This window comes from Camellia sinensis, chromosome 12 (genome assembly GCF_055761805.1).
Source record: "Camellia sinensis isolate YWXY chromosome 12, ASM5576180v1, whole genome shotgun sequence".
Classification (NCBI taxonomy): Eukaryota; Viridiplantae; Streptophyta; class Magnoliopsida; order Ericales; family Theaceae; genus Camellia; species Camellia sinensis.
The window spans coordinates 46,703,013-46,719,265 of NC_138972.1; the positions used below are offsets into that span (position 1 = coordinate 46,703,013).

Sequence of the window (16,253 nt, forward strand, 5' to 3'; positions counted from 1 at the left end):
ATCAAATTCAGTCTCCGGAGGTTTTACAGTCTCATGGGCACTCGTGAAAGCCATATTTTCTTTTTGCTTTTTCTTAGAAATTTGGTGGGCTTCATAAGTCTGCAAATTTCCAACCAATTGATCGAGCTTGAGGGTATCAACATTCTGAGCCTCCTCAATGGCTGTCACCTTTGGTTGAAACCTCTCGGGAAGGGACCTCAAAATTTTTCCAACAACTTTTGCTTCCGGGATTTTTTCACCGAGAGTGAAACAGGAATTCACGATATCACTGAGTTTTGCATAAAATTCATCGAACGTCTCATCGTCGTGCATAAAAAGGGTTTCAAAGGCGGACGTGAGACGTTGAAGTTTTGACCTTTTAACAGAGGTAGTACCTTCGTGAATCGTTTCAAGAATATCCCACGCCTCTTTTGCTATTTCACACGTGCAAATTCGACGGAATTCTTCAGGTGTGACAGAGCAGAAGAGGGAGTTGAGAGCTTTGCTGTTCTAACTCGAATTCTGGTAATCGGTTGTGTCCCATTTATCAAGGGGTTTAGGAATATCAATCCCATCAATGGTGATTGTAGGTTCACTCCACCCAAAGATTACGGAGTGCCAAACTTTCTCATCGATGGATTTTTAAAATGCTCTCATACGAGCTTTCCAATAAGAATAGTTTGTACCGTCAAGTAATGGGGGTCTATAAGTTAAGTTACCTTCACGAATAGAATCCATGATACTAATCACACAAAATCACACTCCTATAGTTTTGAAAAAAAACAAAGAGTGACCTGCTCTGATACCAATTGAAAATCCTACGTGATTTGTGATTAGATCAAGATTAACTTATTCCAAATCCCAGTTAATTCAAAACACTCAACCTAAAATCATCAAACACTTACGAGAGTGATTTTAGTTTGTTTGTTTTTGAGAATAAACAATAAATCGACACAAACGATTTTTTACGTGGAAAAAACCACAATTGAAGAACCTTCAATTGTAATCAAAAACCACGGGCGAACTACCACTATCAATCCACTACTGAAGAACGAAAAGATTACAAAGATACCATACAAATTACCCAACCCAGTCAATTTGTCTCTGAATCTTCTGTAACTCTTTCACCACACATTCGTCACGGAATTGATCCTGAAGTTGATTCCACACCACAACTTCACTTGTCGAATTAACGACTGCGTAGAATCAAACGCCTTTTGGATTCTACGCTTTAATCTTCGGAATCCACCGAAGTGAACTTACTTGAAACTTAAGAAGCAACCTCCTTGATGTATGAATCTCAATGCATAAGTTCAGAACTCTCTCAAGAACATCAAGGAAAACTATGAAAAATCTCCAAAGAAAACTTTAAACACAACCCTAGTGCTTGTAGATCAGATCTAGAAAAAACACTCGTCAAAAAAACACCCTTAACAGCTTTAAATAGGAATCTGGATCCGCGATCTCCGCTCGAGCTCAACACAGCCCGCTTGAGCGGACTGACCAAAAACTGCGTGCGAACAAACTGAGATGCGCTCGAGCGTAGGAGAATCCGCTCGAGCGTAAAATCACACCCACCAGTATTTTTTGCTTGCCCTGACAAAATACTGAGACCTGCTAATCTACGCTCGAGCTCACAAGGATCCGCTCGAGCGGACAGAACAAAAACACAAAAAATTACATTTGAATCAACACAATGTTTTGTCTCCGGATTTGACAACATAGGGACTTAACATGAAGAAATTTACATGGACCAACTTGAAGGTTTTGTGGTTAAAGGACAAGAACATAAAGTTTGCAAGTTGGTCAAATCTTTGTATGGACTTAAGCAAGCTCCTAAACAGTGGAATGAAAAGTTTGATAAGATAATTTTAGAATTTGGTTTTAAGATTAATGAACATGATAAATGTGTATACTATAAAGAAGATAATGGAGAATGTATTATTTTGTGTTTATATGTTGATGATATCTTATTATTTGGAACAAATTTAGAGATAATTAAAAATGTGAAATCTTATTTATCTTCAAAATTTGATATGAAAGATTTAGGAGAAGCTTATATAATTTTGGGTATGAAATTAGAGAAAGCAACCAAAGGTATTACATTGAATCAATCTAGAATCCTAGGGAAAATGTTAAAAAAGTTTAATTATTATAATCTCAAACCTGTTTCAACTCCTTTTGATCCTAGCATGAATTTGAAGAAAAATAATGGTGTACCTGTATCTCAACTTAGATATTCTCAAATTATTGGATCACTTCTCTATATTGCTAATAAGACTAGACCTGATATTTCCTATGCTGTTGGGAGATTAAGTAGACATACTTATAATCCTAGTAAAGATTATTGGATTGTTGTGGAAAGGGTTTTTAAATATTTAAGAGGAACTCTAGATTATTCACTCTGCTTTAGTGGTTTTCCTAATGTGGTAGAAGGTTATAGTGATGCTAATTGGATAACAGATAACTTAGATGTTAAGTCTACTACTGGGTATATATTTATGTTAGGTGGAGCAGCAATATCACGGGGTTCTAAAAAACAAATTGTTATCTCTAGAAGTACAATAGAATCAGAACTTATAGCCTTAGACACTACGTGTATTGAAGCTGAGTGGATTAAAAATTTACTCCTTGATATTTCACTTGTGAAAAATCCTATACCTGCTATTTCTATACATTTGTGACAATAGAGCTGTAACAGAACTTGTGAGACAAGCACATACTAATAAAAAATGAATAGACATATGCAAGTGAGGTATAAATCTATAAAAAGTTAGGTGAATAAAAATGTTGTATCTTTGAACTTTGTGAAATCTGAAAAAAAAATATTATTGATTAGTTAACAAAAGGTTTATCTAAGAGTGTAGTCTTAGATTTGTCGAGGGGGATGGGTCTAAGCCCATAAGGAGTCAACTAAGGAAGTAACCCGACTTCTGTGATTGGAGATCCCATGAAGGAAGTTCAATGGGTAGGAACATTCCTTATAGTGTGACTCGTATTCTAGCACTTTAAAGGAGACTTTATTAAACTTATTATTTATATTCTCTTGCTCATCTCTAAGAAATCAGTGCTGATGTAAATGTGATGGTTAAGGAAGAGTTTTTACTCTAAATGAATCCGAGGCGAGCAAACTCTCACAAGATAGACATCCGTCACTTCTATCTTTGGAGGATTCACCTAAGTGAGAGGGTCGTGAAGCCACGACCGTGGAAATATGGCTATTTCCTAAAACTCTCATGAGAATCAAGATTGAGCACATGGTATTTTTCTCTTTCTATTTGTATATATGCAATACATTCAACTTTTTTTTATTGAATTTTTTAATTTAAATTAACTATACTCTTGCTTGCAAATTTGTGCAATATCAATTTGAACCAACAAGTAGATGGCTAAAAGAGAAAAAGAACGTAGTGTTCTTGCTATAAGACTTTGGGTGTGGCTTATGATGAAATGCTAGATGCTCAATAGAACCCTATATAATGTCGAATAGAGCGGCATTTAATAAAATGTATATTTTTTGTTGGACAGGTTGGCTATACAAAATAATAATTTCTGTGTTATAATATAGGAATACTCTGCTTCATAATGTATCCAGAGTATGCTACTTTTCTGAAAAATCTAGAAATCCCCTAGATGTTGATTTGTGATTATGTGTCAATTTTAAGCAGTAAACAACAATCTCAATCAAACAATCAAGACAAATCAACACAACGATTTTACGTAAAAAAATCACAATTGGACACCTCCAATTGTGATAAAAAAATCACGGGCAACAGCCACAAAACAATCCACTAAGAAGATATAAATAAATTACACAGGTATATTCTCAATTACCTAGCGAATCCACGCCCGAATTAAGCTAACCTTTATGTGTCTCTTCCAACCCCGTCTTCACCTCGGAATTGTCTTGACGATGAGCCACTCCAGAATCCACCAAAACTTCAGGCTCAAATTCTTCAGAATCCACCGAAGAACAACTCTCTCTTTTATGTAGAATAAACAAATAATCCTTTGATGTATACTTTTTAAACCATGAGTTAAATACTCAATCAAAACATCAAAGAAAACTAGCAAAATATCCCCAGATATAAACCTTAGAACCCAAGAAGAAGATCTGGAGAAGTAATTCTAGATTTGGAGCAACTTGTCAATTTATAGAATCTGAAATCGCGAGGTCCGCTCGAGCGTAGGAATGGACGCTCGAGCAGGGACTCTATATGACGTGTTCCGCTCTAGGGTGTACGCTCGAGCGGGGAAATGGACGCTCGAGCGTGAAAACACGGATCACAGTATATTTGCAGACTCACCAAACTTTTGAAATTCAGCATTCTCTGCTCGAGCGGGGAAATGTCCGCTCGAGCGGACAGACAACTTTGAATACATTTTTGCATTTTGCTTCAGGGGCGCTGCCCCTCGACCCCTTGAGCTGACCGGGCAGCTCGACCCCCGTCATAATCAGCGAAGTGGCAATCTTGAAAGCATTAACATTACAAACTTCTCTGCAAGGCACAATTCGGGTTAGATTTGCATCTAAAAACTCATAGCCTCACTGAAATAAAAAGTGCGAAAATAAGTACAACTGAAAGGAGTTTTGTCAAACAGAATTACCAAGAATAAAAACCTAACAATTTCTTTTATAATAATTCAGGTTAAGAGACAAAAACAAAACTATTATTCATAAATTATTGTCAACAAAAACAGAACTATTATTCATAAATTATTGTCAACAGGGTAATTACTTTTAAACTCTTAACAACAAAACAATTAACTACGATAAAAATAAAAATAAAAAGATTTCTATAACATGTAGTGAGCATTTGTATTGGGAACTAGCTTCACTAGTCTCTTATATAAAGGCACTGTCGATAAATGAAGAAGGAGATAGTTTATTTCAGAAGTGTTCATTGTGAAGTACATGAGGTTTGGTTCTCTTCAAATTGGAATAAATAGAGATCTTCGAGCAGGCCTTTCTTTATTTTTTTTTATTTTTGTTAATAAAAAGTGATCATATCATAATAATTTAAGAAACAAAAAAATTTAAACAATGCATAGTAATAAGTCTGATAACAACAATATTACTTTCCTCCGTCAAAATACAAATTACAAGAGAACTAATCACAATCATGACAAAAGAAAAAGCATTTATTTAATAAATAATGCACACACAAACACATTAAATAGAGAGAGAGAGAGGGGGGGTGTAGACAAATGTTGATACCTGGAGAACAAATAGAAGAGACCCAACTAACCTGGAGACATGAAAGCAAATAGCACTCAGGAAAACAAATGGTCTTACTTTATTTATGGTTTGGTTGAGGAGACGATAGTGTAGTAAGTCTGGAGAAAAGCCAAGACAAGGAGACAAGTTGCAGAAGCGAAAGCAATGGCTGTCCATGGTCTGCTAAAATATTTGTTAATAAATTCGGCCATCCAAGTCTTGGCAGTGCTGTTATAGTGAACGTGAATCCTCTGCTTGACATCATCATATAACATGACATTAGTTCCAAAAATGGTGAACTCTTTGAAAACATTAGCCACTTCTTGATCACTGCCAAGCGCACTGAATAGTATATCCTTTGACCGCAACTCTTTCACATCGTCCTGGTTGTCAATCAGTAATTGCATGAACTGAATGTAAGACGTAATGACAAGGTCCTCAGTGCGAGTGCATGATACCATTTCATAAGCAATCATATTTGACATAAATAGTTTGTAAGGTGGATCAACAAGGAAAGGATGAAGTTCGAGACGTCCAAAGAAGCACCAAGATTTGAACTCAATACCCTCAAGAGATAAAGAGCGGTTAGGCCTAAAGTGTATCCCTTTTGCTTTGAGCTCAGTAGCCGAACCAAATGAGAGAAAATATTCCATCACATCACTCTTAGGTTTGGAATATTTGTGAAGGGATTGGTTGAGATTGAGATACATTGTCCGTGCTAATTGAAGGAGATGAAACGATTTCCCGTCGGTTTCACTGACAATATCTTTATCCTTATTCAGAATATGTCCAGTGTCCGAAAAAATCACACTTTTCAAGAACGCGATGATGGATTTCATGCCTTCATTTTCTTTGAATTTTAAGCTCATTATCAACTCAAGAACTTGAAATGGGAGTTGATTCTCAAGCAAGTAAAATATATCTTCTTGTGCTGAATACCAAAGTAAAAGGCCTAGATGATTTTTAACATCATCATATTTTGATATTTGATTGGCAGCACGGAGGAGGAAGTCCTCAATTATAGCTAGAATGAAACAACCATCCAAGAGCATCATCTTTGCAAATTGTTCTAGACTGTATTTATCGGTTGAACGTTTATCATAGTAGCTTCTAGGAACATCAACCCCCCTTTCATCAACAACCTTTTCAAGAATCATGCTGTAGACCGCATCCATATCCTCGCCGCTGTCTTGTAGAAACAGTTTTGCTACCTTAGGCTTGATGTTCTCTACAAGCTGGAGTTCCTCTTTGCCATGGTGGTATGGACCTATAGAAACCACCTTTGGATCAAACATTCCCTTGTTATTTTCATGGTTTCTCATCAACGGTGGAACTCTCGGTATTCGAGGTGTGAACAACTCTTCTACCGTATTGATCGTTTCACTTTCACTTGGCCCTTCTCCATTATCGATTACCGTGATTTCTGGATTTACCTCTCTATTACTGATCATCGTTGTACTATTATTATTATTATTAAAAACCTCCTCCATTGAAAACCGCCTTCTCTTCCTTTTACCTGTTAGTATGCCAACTTAATTGGGATGTTTTGCTTTGACAATGATGCAATTTCTTTCCAAGCTTTGTGTACCTTTTTCATGATCTAATATAATTTATCTTCATTGCTGCTCAAAAAAAAAAAAAAAAAAATTGACTCAAGTCTATCAATTACTAGAGATTAGTTATTCTAAGTTTTGTTTCCTCAATAGATGAAAAGTAATTATAAGTATGAGAAATATTATATCATCAAACACTAATCCATAAAAAAGTCAACAAAATTTGTATAATAACAAATTACTAAGTTCAAGCCCAACAATCACTCTACTACTACATGCAACCCCCATAATGCAGTGAAATAAACACCATCACAAAAAATATCAAAATCCTCTTAATAGAAATTGAGACCTCACACCACAAAGGATATTACACAATCACCCAGGCAAATGTCCTGATTATTCTAAGATCTTGTTTCATAGTCCAGATTATATATAAAAGTTTGAGGATAATATGTAATACTGAGGAATATAAAATATGATATAATATATTTAAGATATAAGATGAATTATATATATGTATTATGGAATTATTTTTATTATATTTGATCAGGATATGATATAGCATAGAATAAAAAGAGAATAATTATTGTTGATTGTTAGATGAAAGCTAAATCTATATCGATAGTGAGAGATATACAATACCATTGGACTAGTATTGCATATTCCCCTCTTTTGAGGGAGATGATATATGGATTGTCTACGTCCAGGCTAACCAAACGCAAGATATAAAAAGACAAAAAAAATAAATAAATAAATAAATAAAAATTATCAAATCCACCTCATATAATGTCCTTCACTCTCTATATATAGCCCTTATATCCCCTAAACAAACAAACAAGGCCTTAAATATTTGCACAAACTATTCTCAAAATTAAATCCACTTGCAACTACAGAAATGATTGCCCGTGTGACTCTCATGTGATGTGTGATTTTTATTTTTTTAATTTTAGGAAAATAGAGGAATTTTCTAATTTACTGATATGCTCTAACATAAGCAGCAACTGATAATTGAAGTGAAGAAAAAGAAACAAGGCATAACGGAGCAGAACAAGGGAGGAGGTGGAGAATTGACTACTTGGAATCATTAGTCAATTAGGGCTATCCAAAATCTCAGATTAATGCATTTCTTGAATAAGCACCAAATCTGCAATAATATTGAAGTACTACCAGTTGACTCGTGCATATACCAAATAGAAGAAAAGTTTTTTTAAACAATATTTTAGCAAAATTAGTTAAATTATTTATATGTATATTTACAGATACCTATATGTAAAATTATTGGATAAATTATACTAACTTCCTCTTAAATTTATGACAATTATAAAAACTTCCTCTTAAATTTCTAAAATTATACTTGCCTCCCTACTGCTTTGGGACATTGTTTCAGATTCCCTCCTATGCCACTTTTTTTTTTTTTTTTTTTTTTTTTTGTCAATGACAATGAAAGGAGTTGATGAGATAAGTATATAATTTTTTCATAATGCCCACTTTGCCCTTGTATAAATTTATGTAGATATAAATACCTTTTGTATATATTATCTAATGTCTTGTACTTTGATTTTTATTAATAAAATTCCTTTTTGCTGATCAAAACAATAATTAAAGGACAAACCCTATATATAATGCATCCACAAAAATATTATAAGTGAATGATAATAAAACTTTATATTATAATAAATTTGGAGGCCACTCAGCAATTGGAATTTGGTGGGTTTATGCAGCATATCAGGTTATCAGTATCATGGGATGATCTTGGTGAAGTGCTGCTGTATAATATGATCTGGCTTTCTGCTGTGAAGTCTGTGGCTGCTTGGTATGCTTTGTTTTGCTTTGCTGTTATGTTAGTATGCTTTTGCTTTGTTTGTTGGTTTTTCACCAACTGAAGTTTGGAGTTTGAGCTAGCTCCAAACTCTTTTTTATTGATATATTTTTTATACTCTGTATGTTCTCATTAATAAAGATTTTTTTTACCGTTCAAAAAAAAAAAGAAAAGAAAAAGAAAAGATACGTGATTTGATTGGTTGTATCAACAAGAATATAGTGAATAAACAGTAAATTAGTCAAATAAGACGACTGTAATACCTTAGACAACATCTTTAATTTTACAGACATAAAAGTAAAAATAATATTAAAATATATAATTTCTTGTACCCACATTTTATTAAAAGGCATTTTTTTTAATATGAAAAGCATTTATGAGTAGTAATAAAACAAAAATTTTAATTTTATGCACACATTTTAATTGAGAAGTTCTAAGTGATTGTTATTTTGTTGGACCTAATCACCTAAAAAATACACATATGTTGTGAAACTTTAAATCTCTCTCTTTTTTCAAAAAATATTATAATAAGTTAATGTATAAATTATAATGTAGGGATATAGAGAGATGACCACCCTTTAAAAAAAAAAAAAATGCTAGAGGGACGAGCTATATAATTTAAATTTGAAAAAGAAAAATTAATAATTAATACAAGTGCAGTAATAGAAATTTTTAAACATTAAAAGCCAGGTTATACTTGAATTTATGTAGTAGATTTAAAACTTGAAAAAACATAATAATAATAATAATAATAATAATAATAATAATATTAATAATAATAATAATAATTGTTAATGATTGTTGAAAATAAATTAAACAAAATATAAGAAAAACAAAAGTGAGTGATTATAGAAAGAACAAATTCATTAGTCTTAAAAGATGAAATTTGAAACCTTGATTAGTGTTAAAAAGAAAAAAATACCATCTCACAATATTTAGAAATATCTCTAGACAAACGATGGACAAAATTGTAAAAGCATCAAAAAAGTCTGTGCTATCTTCAAAAGCCTAATGGAAAATTTTATAAAATGTAAACAGTTTAGATTATCGAAAATAGACTTCAAAATAGGCTCATTTGACTGTATAACAGTGGCTATTGTGCGGGGTGCACAACAGCCAATCCCAAATATGATTTTATAGGGTTGGGTTAGATAAACATTTTAGGCCTAGTTATAATATGGGTCAGGTTTAAAAAGAGTGTGTTTTAAGCCAATTATCTATAAATTATATTATACAACATACTTTTGCTTAACTTTACCCTTTATAAGAAATTTTATAAGATAAATATGTATCCGTCGTTATGTAAAAAGTTAGTTATAATTTTTGAACTGCTAGCTTTAAATAGGTTTAAAAGGCACCCAAAATTTTAAATTAATTATAGTTTTTATTTAAATATGAAAAAAAATTATAATAAATAATGTTCAAGTTATGTTGGCCAGTTTGGAATTTTTATTTTGTTTTAAGAATAAAGTATAAGCTCAATTTTGGATTGGGTCGAGCCAAGCTTGAAAATGATAGATATATACGGTCAAATATGCAAGGTAGTTTTAGCCCTATCATCTTATAAAAGTGCAACTTAAGTAACAAATATATATATATATATATATATATATATCGTTTTATATGATATTAAATTATAATATAATAAATTAACACGCATTTTAATGATAGAAATAATAATTAAATTAGAGGAAAATGTATTAATTTAAATTATTTAAATTGATAATCTTAACATTATTGTTATGTAAAATTGTTGCTTAAATAAATGCAAGTGTTAATTTAATTCAATTATGGATGTGTATATGAATATGTACAAACATATCTTGAAGCCTTGGAGAACTTACAGAGAGTTAAAAGGCAGGAAAATAAAACTACTTATAAGGCATTCCAATCTAATGGGAGCTGCTTTGCCTCCAATTCGAAGATCCTTAATTGAAAGACATGTTAAGATTTCATTTTGAATACTTATAAGGCATTCCAATAAAAGCTGCTTCGCCTCCAATTCGAAGATCCTTAATTGAATGAGAGATGTGTTTTGTTCTGAGGCATTCCATTGTGTTCTGTTCTGTTAGAATGAGAGATGTGTTCTGTTCTGAGGAGTGTGTTCCAGTGGGTGTGCTGTACTGGTGTGGTTAAAGGATTCTGTTTTTCAGTTTGCTATTCGTTTGGTGTTAGATTGGTGTCTCGCCAATTGTTTGGCGTGTTCTTGGACATGATTGGACTTGTTTTTTTTTTTTTTTTTTTGACGCCAACGTAGTTAGTATTAGTATGTGTAGCTATGAACACTTGCATGTTGCCCTTTTTAATGTTGTATATATATATTAATTTTCATCAATAAAGTTTTCTTTTGCCGATATATATATATAAAAAAAAATTCATATGACCTAGTTTATTTTTACTTTCAATGTATAATTCATATTCAATTCATGATTTTACAATTACGGTCCCAACTTGGAACCCAACCAAACCATTTGAATATATACATATATATATATATAATTTGTTACTACACATTACTCAAGTGCCTTATCACTACCACAAAGTACCTTATTTTTATTTATTTATTTATTTATTTTTTGAAACAGCCAAAAGAAGAATTTTATTGATAAAGGACAAGCAAAGACAAAGAGAGAGCCCCCAAGATGGTAAGACACCAGCCGAAGGGAAAACAGAAACAGATGAACAAGAAAAACCCAGCTGCAATTCCAAACAGAGAATATGCAGAACAAGAATAAGCAAAAAACCAGAAGCAAAGACACCAACCCACCAAAGTACCTTATTACTACCACATATATATGCATAAGTTTCTTTAAAGTGTCATAAGTTACTAACATACATCACACTTAAAATTCGTGATCTATTAGTATAATTTTTTTTTTTTTTATATGTAAAGTATCTTAAGCCAGTTTGCAAACATCAGATTACATCTTTATAGTTTGAACAAACGCTTTGAAACATGTTAATTCTCTACGGTCTGTGACCCTAAGAATTGTGCTAGTAAAGGGAGTCAAGCCTAAGACATTGTAGGGTGCAAACCCCCAGTTCGTAGTCCTCATCCACTAGACTAAAACCTTGGGATTATATATTATATATATATATATACACATAAGTTGATAACCACTATGACTTTCCTAAGGGCTTAGTTCGTAGAGGGAGATTATGGGTTTAACTCTTTTTAGGAAAAGTTAAATTAAGGGGTCAAACACTTTATATTTTGCAAAGGGTAGGGGATGTTAATTTCTATAGTTACTAATTTAACAACTAACAACTGTGATAAACAAAAAAAGGGCAGCTCATTGACTTATTTAGATCACAGTATCTCTCTAATTTTTTAATGGACTTTTTATAATAAGTAAAAAAAAAAAATTAAAAAAATAAGCCATATCCAAAACAAGTATAACGTTCATGGATCAAAATATATGTATACATAAGTTGATAACACTATACACCTACAAATGTGCTTTTGTACCATGAAAAAACTAGTTCTAAACAATCATATAAATTATTATTATTTAAAAAATGATGACTTATTGTTTGATAGTTTAATAGATTGTGAGCAATATTTTGTAATCATGTCGTGGAAGATGACACAATTTCAAAAACCGTAATGTCAAACCAAATTGAACATGTTGTGAGAGATGACAAATTTTCAAAAATCTTAATTCCAAACCAAGTTGAACGACAGTTTGATTACAAAATTTTTATAGTTTAGTTTGATTTTAAATTTTATGAAACTGTAATTAGTGGTTTGTTCATAATAAAATTGAATCATATTGAACTCATGGGTTAATCCCATTTTTTATTTTTATTTTTGATAATTGGAATTGTTGGGATCATGGGTTAATTTTTTATTTTTTTTAGATAATTGGGTATCCGGGTCAATTTACACGCACCTGACCAATTCCAAGAGATCAATCCCGACTCCATTTAAAGTCAGAGCAAACTCTCTGTATAGACTAACTTCAAAAATTTTATTAGGACCAGTGAGTATTAAGCTTGAAACGTGAAAGTAACACTCAGGTCCCAAGTTATATCTCCTTTGGGAAATGCTCTCCTATGAGTAACCCACATGTTTAGTTTCGTGCACCAGCAAGACCATCTAAATGATAGGTTCATTTAGACCAAATCACAGCCCTCCATCTCGTCAGTGGCCCATTTATCAGCCCCACAAAATAAAAAAGACAAATTACACTAATGGTTCCTATAATTTAGTATTTGTGTCACTTTGGTTACTGACTTTTCAATTGTGACACATTTGACCATAAATTTTAAATCTTGTTCCAAATAAGGATAATTAAAGATATTATTGCTCAATTTCAAAGATAAAGTCATCAATTTAATAAAATATATACTAATTTGAAAAAAATAAATGTCAAAAAAAAAATTTAATTTTTAAAAATTAATTCTACTTAAAGATAAAATTATATAAAATTGATAAATCTTTTACATATTTACTTATTTATTTATTTTTTATCAAATTAAATTTTGTTATATGTTTGGATGATAATCATGTAATAAGCGGTTGCTTTTATTTTCATTAAATTAGTTTCTATTTTTCCAAAAATCAAATATGGCAACAACTTTGATATCATTATTGAACAAATCCATTAAATAAAAAAATTCAAAACTAAAACATTTTATATATTAAACGTATGGATTACACATTAAAAGCTAACAACCATCTATTACATGATCATCATCAAAACACGTAATAAAAATTAATTTAGTAAAATAAATAAATAAATGTGTAAAAAATTTATCAATTTTACATAATTTTATCTTTGGTGGGTAGAAATAATTTTTAAAAGTTTTAAAATATTTTTGACATTTATTTTTATCAAATTAGTTTATATTTTTATCAAATTGATAATTTTACCTTTGAAATTGAACAATAATATCTTCAATTATTCTTATTTAGAACAAAATTCAAAATTCTTAATCAAATATGTTATAATTGAAAAGTTAATAACTAAAATGACACGAGTTTCAAACTATAGAGTGGGTTAGGATAATTCGACTAAATAAAAATAAGGTTACTTTGTGCTTACGTGGTAGAATATTGAAATTATTTGATGAATTATTATCATAGTGAGGCAATCATGTGGACACGTACACAGATTCAATGGCATTAATGGTAAGGGATAGGGAAAGGCTTGAAATTAAAATTCACAATTGTTTTTTATTTTAAATTCTAATTTATTGAGATTATCCTTGAAAATTTATGAGGCCTCCCTCTGGTTACTCATCCTTGGTGATTTTCTTTAATAATTTGTTTTATTTGTGACTTTAATATAAAACTACTACTTACATCTATCATTGAGTTTATCACATAACTCCAAAATCTTACATTAATTTGCTTTCTCTACCTATGAAAGATTGTTATGCTAGCATTTCATGATTTTTAACTTTTCTCTTTTAAGCATATATGATAAGCATGTAGCTCTTGAAGGGTTGGTGCTGGCAGCATGCACAAACACAAATCATCTTGTAGCTTTGTGAATTAGTATATAAACATAATGCCATTTTTTGTTCAATATTTCAGCTTGGAAGTGAGAGAGTTTTATCCTTCTTTCTCCTCTTTTGATTTTTTTTTTTTTTTTTTTTTTGATGAGGAAAAGAAAAGATTTATTGATGATAAAAGCAAAACATGCAAAATAACATCAACAAATCAGCGAAGTGCACAAAGCATCATAGCTACCCTCCGCAATCCCAGCTAGGTTGGCACCGCAAAGAGAGCACGATCATTTACTAGTACTTAACCCATGATTGGTGAGAAACCAATCGAAAGGAACCAAAACCAGAAAAAGAAGAGCGGAAAAATGCAATATTTGCTCAACAACAGCATCCCTGAAGTCGCCCCAAGGAAGAAATATTTGCTCAGCCAATCACACACAACAGGCAGATCAGGGCAGATCACACACCAAAGCCAATCACACTCTAGAATCAACCACAACAACAGAGGCTTTAACAGATCACAGAACAGAACATATGCATAACACAAGCAGCAGACATGATGAGTAACTAGAATGAATTCCCCTAAATCTGCATTAACTTCAGATTTAATTCCATTATATGGACACCATAATAAATTCCATCTTAATTTATCTAACAGACCTTCCAGAGCAAGAGATAAAAAACAGTCACCAACTTCCTCTCCTCTTTTGATGATGATGATCACAACATGAAACTTAAAACCATTGCATTCAATACTCATTTCACTTAACAACTCATATTAAAATTTCAATAACACAAATCTATCTCTCTCTTAACAGTGAATCTAGACACCCAGAAATATGTTGTCTAACAAATATGGAATGACAAACAACGAAATGTTAAAATATTAATAAAACTTATAATAAAATAAAATAAAAATTGTTAAATGAAATTGCATGCATTAATGTATTGGCTTACGTACCAAGTGTGAAGTGTCCCAAATTCGATAGCTAGATAGTCACACTTCCTAATTGATTCTGCGTCTGCTAGCTTGACACCAATATGCATGCATTACACACCAATTGTACTCCAGGCTTTATAGTGAAGTGGCGTAAAGTATTCAGTCTCTCAAAAAAAATTTCACTTCAAATCTTTATTCAAACGCAATCTAAAGTGTATAACTTTAATCCTATATTAAAGTTTAGAACAAAGCAGGGGCGACCCCACTCATGGGGTGATGGGCACCGTACAAAGAGCCTTATTTATCTATAAATAGGGACTTACGTATAGGTCTTAATAGGTATGCTTATTATCTGACAAGTTCTATGATAATTAACAGTATTCTCTTCAAATACTATTAAAAGAAATCATTAATTGTTAATTTTCAACGATAGTTTGAAAATTTTGTCACAAAAAACTAACTATAAGTTTTAGTAACAGTTTTAGTAACAATTTAAAAAATTTGTTACAAAATTTTTTTACTAATTTTTAAATTTTAACGATAGTTTAAAAAATTTGTCACAGAAAAACGTTACTAATTGTAAGTTTTAGAGATAGTTTATAAAAATCGTGACAAAAAAAGTTACTAATTTTCAATTTTTAGCGACATATGTAAAAAAATCATCATAAAATATTATTTTTAGTAACAATTTTATTAGAATTTATTTTCAATAAGACTTAATGATAACTATTAGGAACTATTAATAGTTTATCCAAAAAAACTAAGATCTCAACAATTAGAAATCAAAATTCATTAAGAACCTAGTTTTTTTCTATTATTTATCTTTTTTCAACACTCAAATCAAATAAGAGATCAACGATTAAATGGTTTAGGGCAGGCGCGGATGATAGGACCAGTCTATATAAAAGAACTTGTATATCAATGGTTTATGGCAGGACACTATATATATATATATATATAAGATATATTTGACACTATTGATAATAAAATTAGGATTTTTTTATTGATAAATCCCATCTAGAGATGTTCTATCTCAATAAGTCCACAAAGAAAAATCATAACCTAATTAGTCCCATGTATTTATATTTTTATTCCATAAGGTCATTTTTTCTCGATTTATATTTTTTATTAGACTATTATACCCTTTTGTCTATATGTTGATATATATTATATACAAAATAATATACATGTTTCCCTCTGTTTTTGTTGTGGTAAGATTTCGTTCCTATAAGAGAGAAGACGACGGCACATAGTTCGCGGTAGTGTTTCATTGCGATACGGTTTCATTCC

General features: G+C 31.4%; 1 protein-coding gene and 1 pseudogene across 2 annotated transcripts; one reads left to right on the forward strand and one right to left on the reverse strand.

The window, feature by feature from the left end:
* Nucleotides 1–2,171: 2,171 nt before the first annotated feature.
* On the forward strand, nucleotides 2,172–2,663 carry LOC145803539 (secreted RxLR effector protein 161 pseudogene; annotated as a pseudogene).
* Nucleotides 2,664–5,034: 2,371 nt separating this feature from the next.
* On the reverse strand, nucleotides 5,035–15,167 carry LOC114276852 (UPF0481 protein At3g47200). 2 transcript variants are annotated; one of them, XM_082898465.1, is made up of 3 exons: nucleotides 14,985–15,067; nucleotides 10,414–10,496; nucleotides 5,035–6,819 (listed from the first exon to the last, which is right to left on the reverse strand). In XM_082898465.1, the coding sequence occupies exon 3, from the start codon at nucleotides 6,685–6,687 to the stop codon at nucleotides 5,281–5,283; it is 1,407 nt and encodes a 468-aa protein (XP_082754591.1). In that variant the 5' UTR covers nucleotides 6,688–6,819; nucleotides 10,414–10,496; nucleotides 14,985–15,067; the 3' UTR covers nucleotides 5,035–5,280. The 2 variants fall into 2 exon arrangements, with proteins under 2 accessions (XP_082754591.1, XP_028074489.2); XM_028218688.2 differs by lacking the exon at nucleotides 10,414–10,496 and having other exon boundaries at nucleotides 14,985–15,167.
* Nucleotides 15,168–16,253: the final 1,086 nt, after the last annotated feature.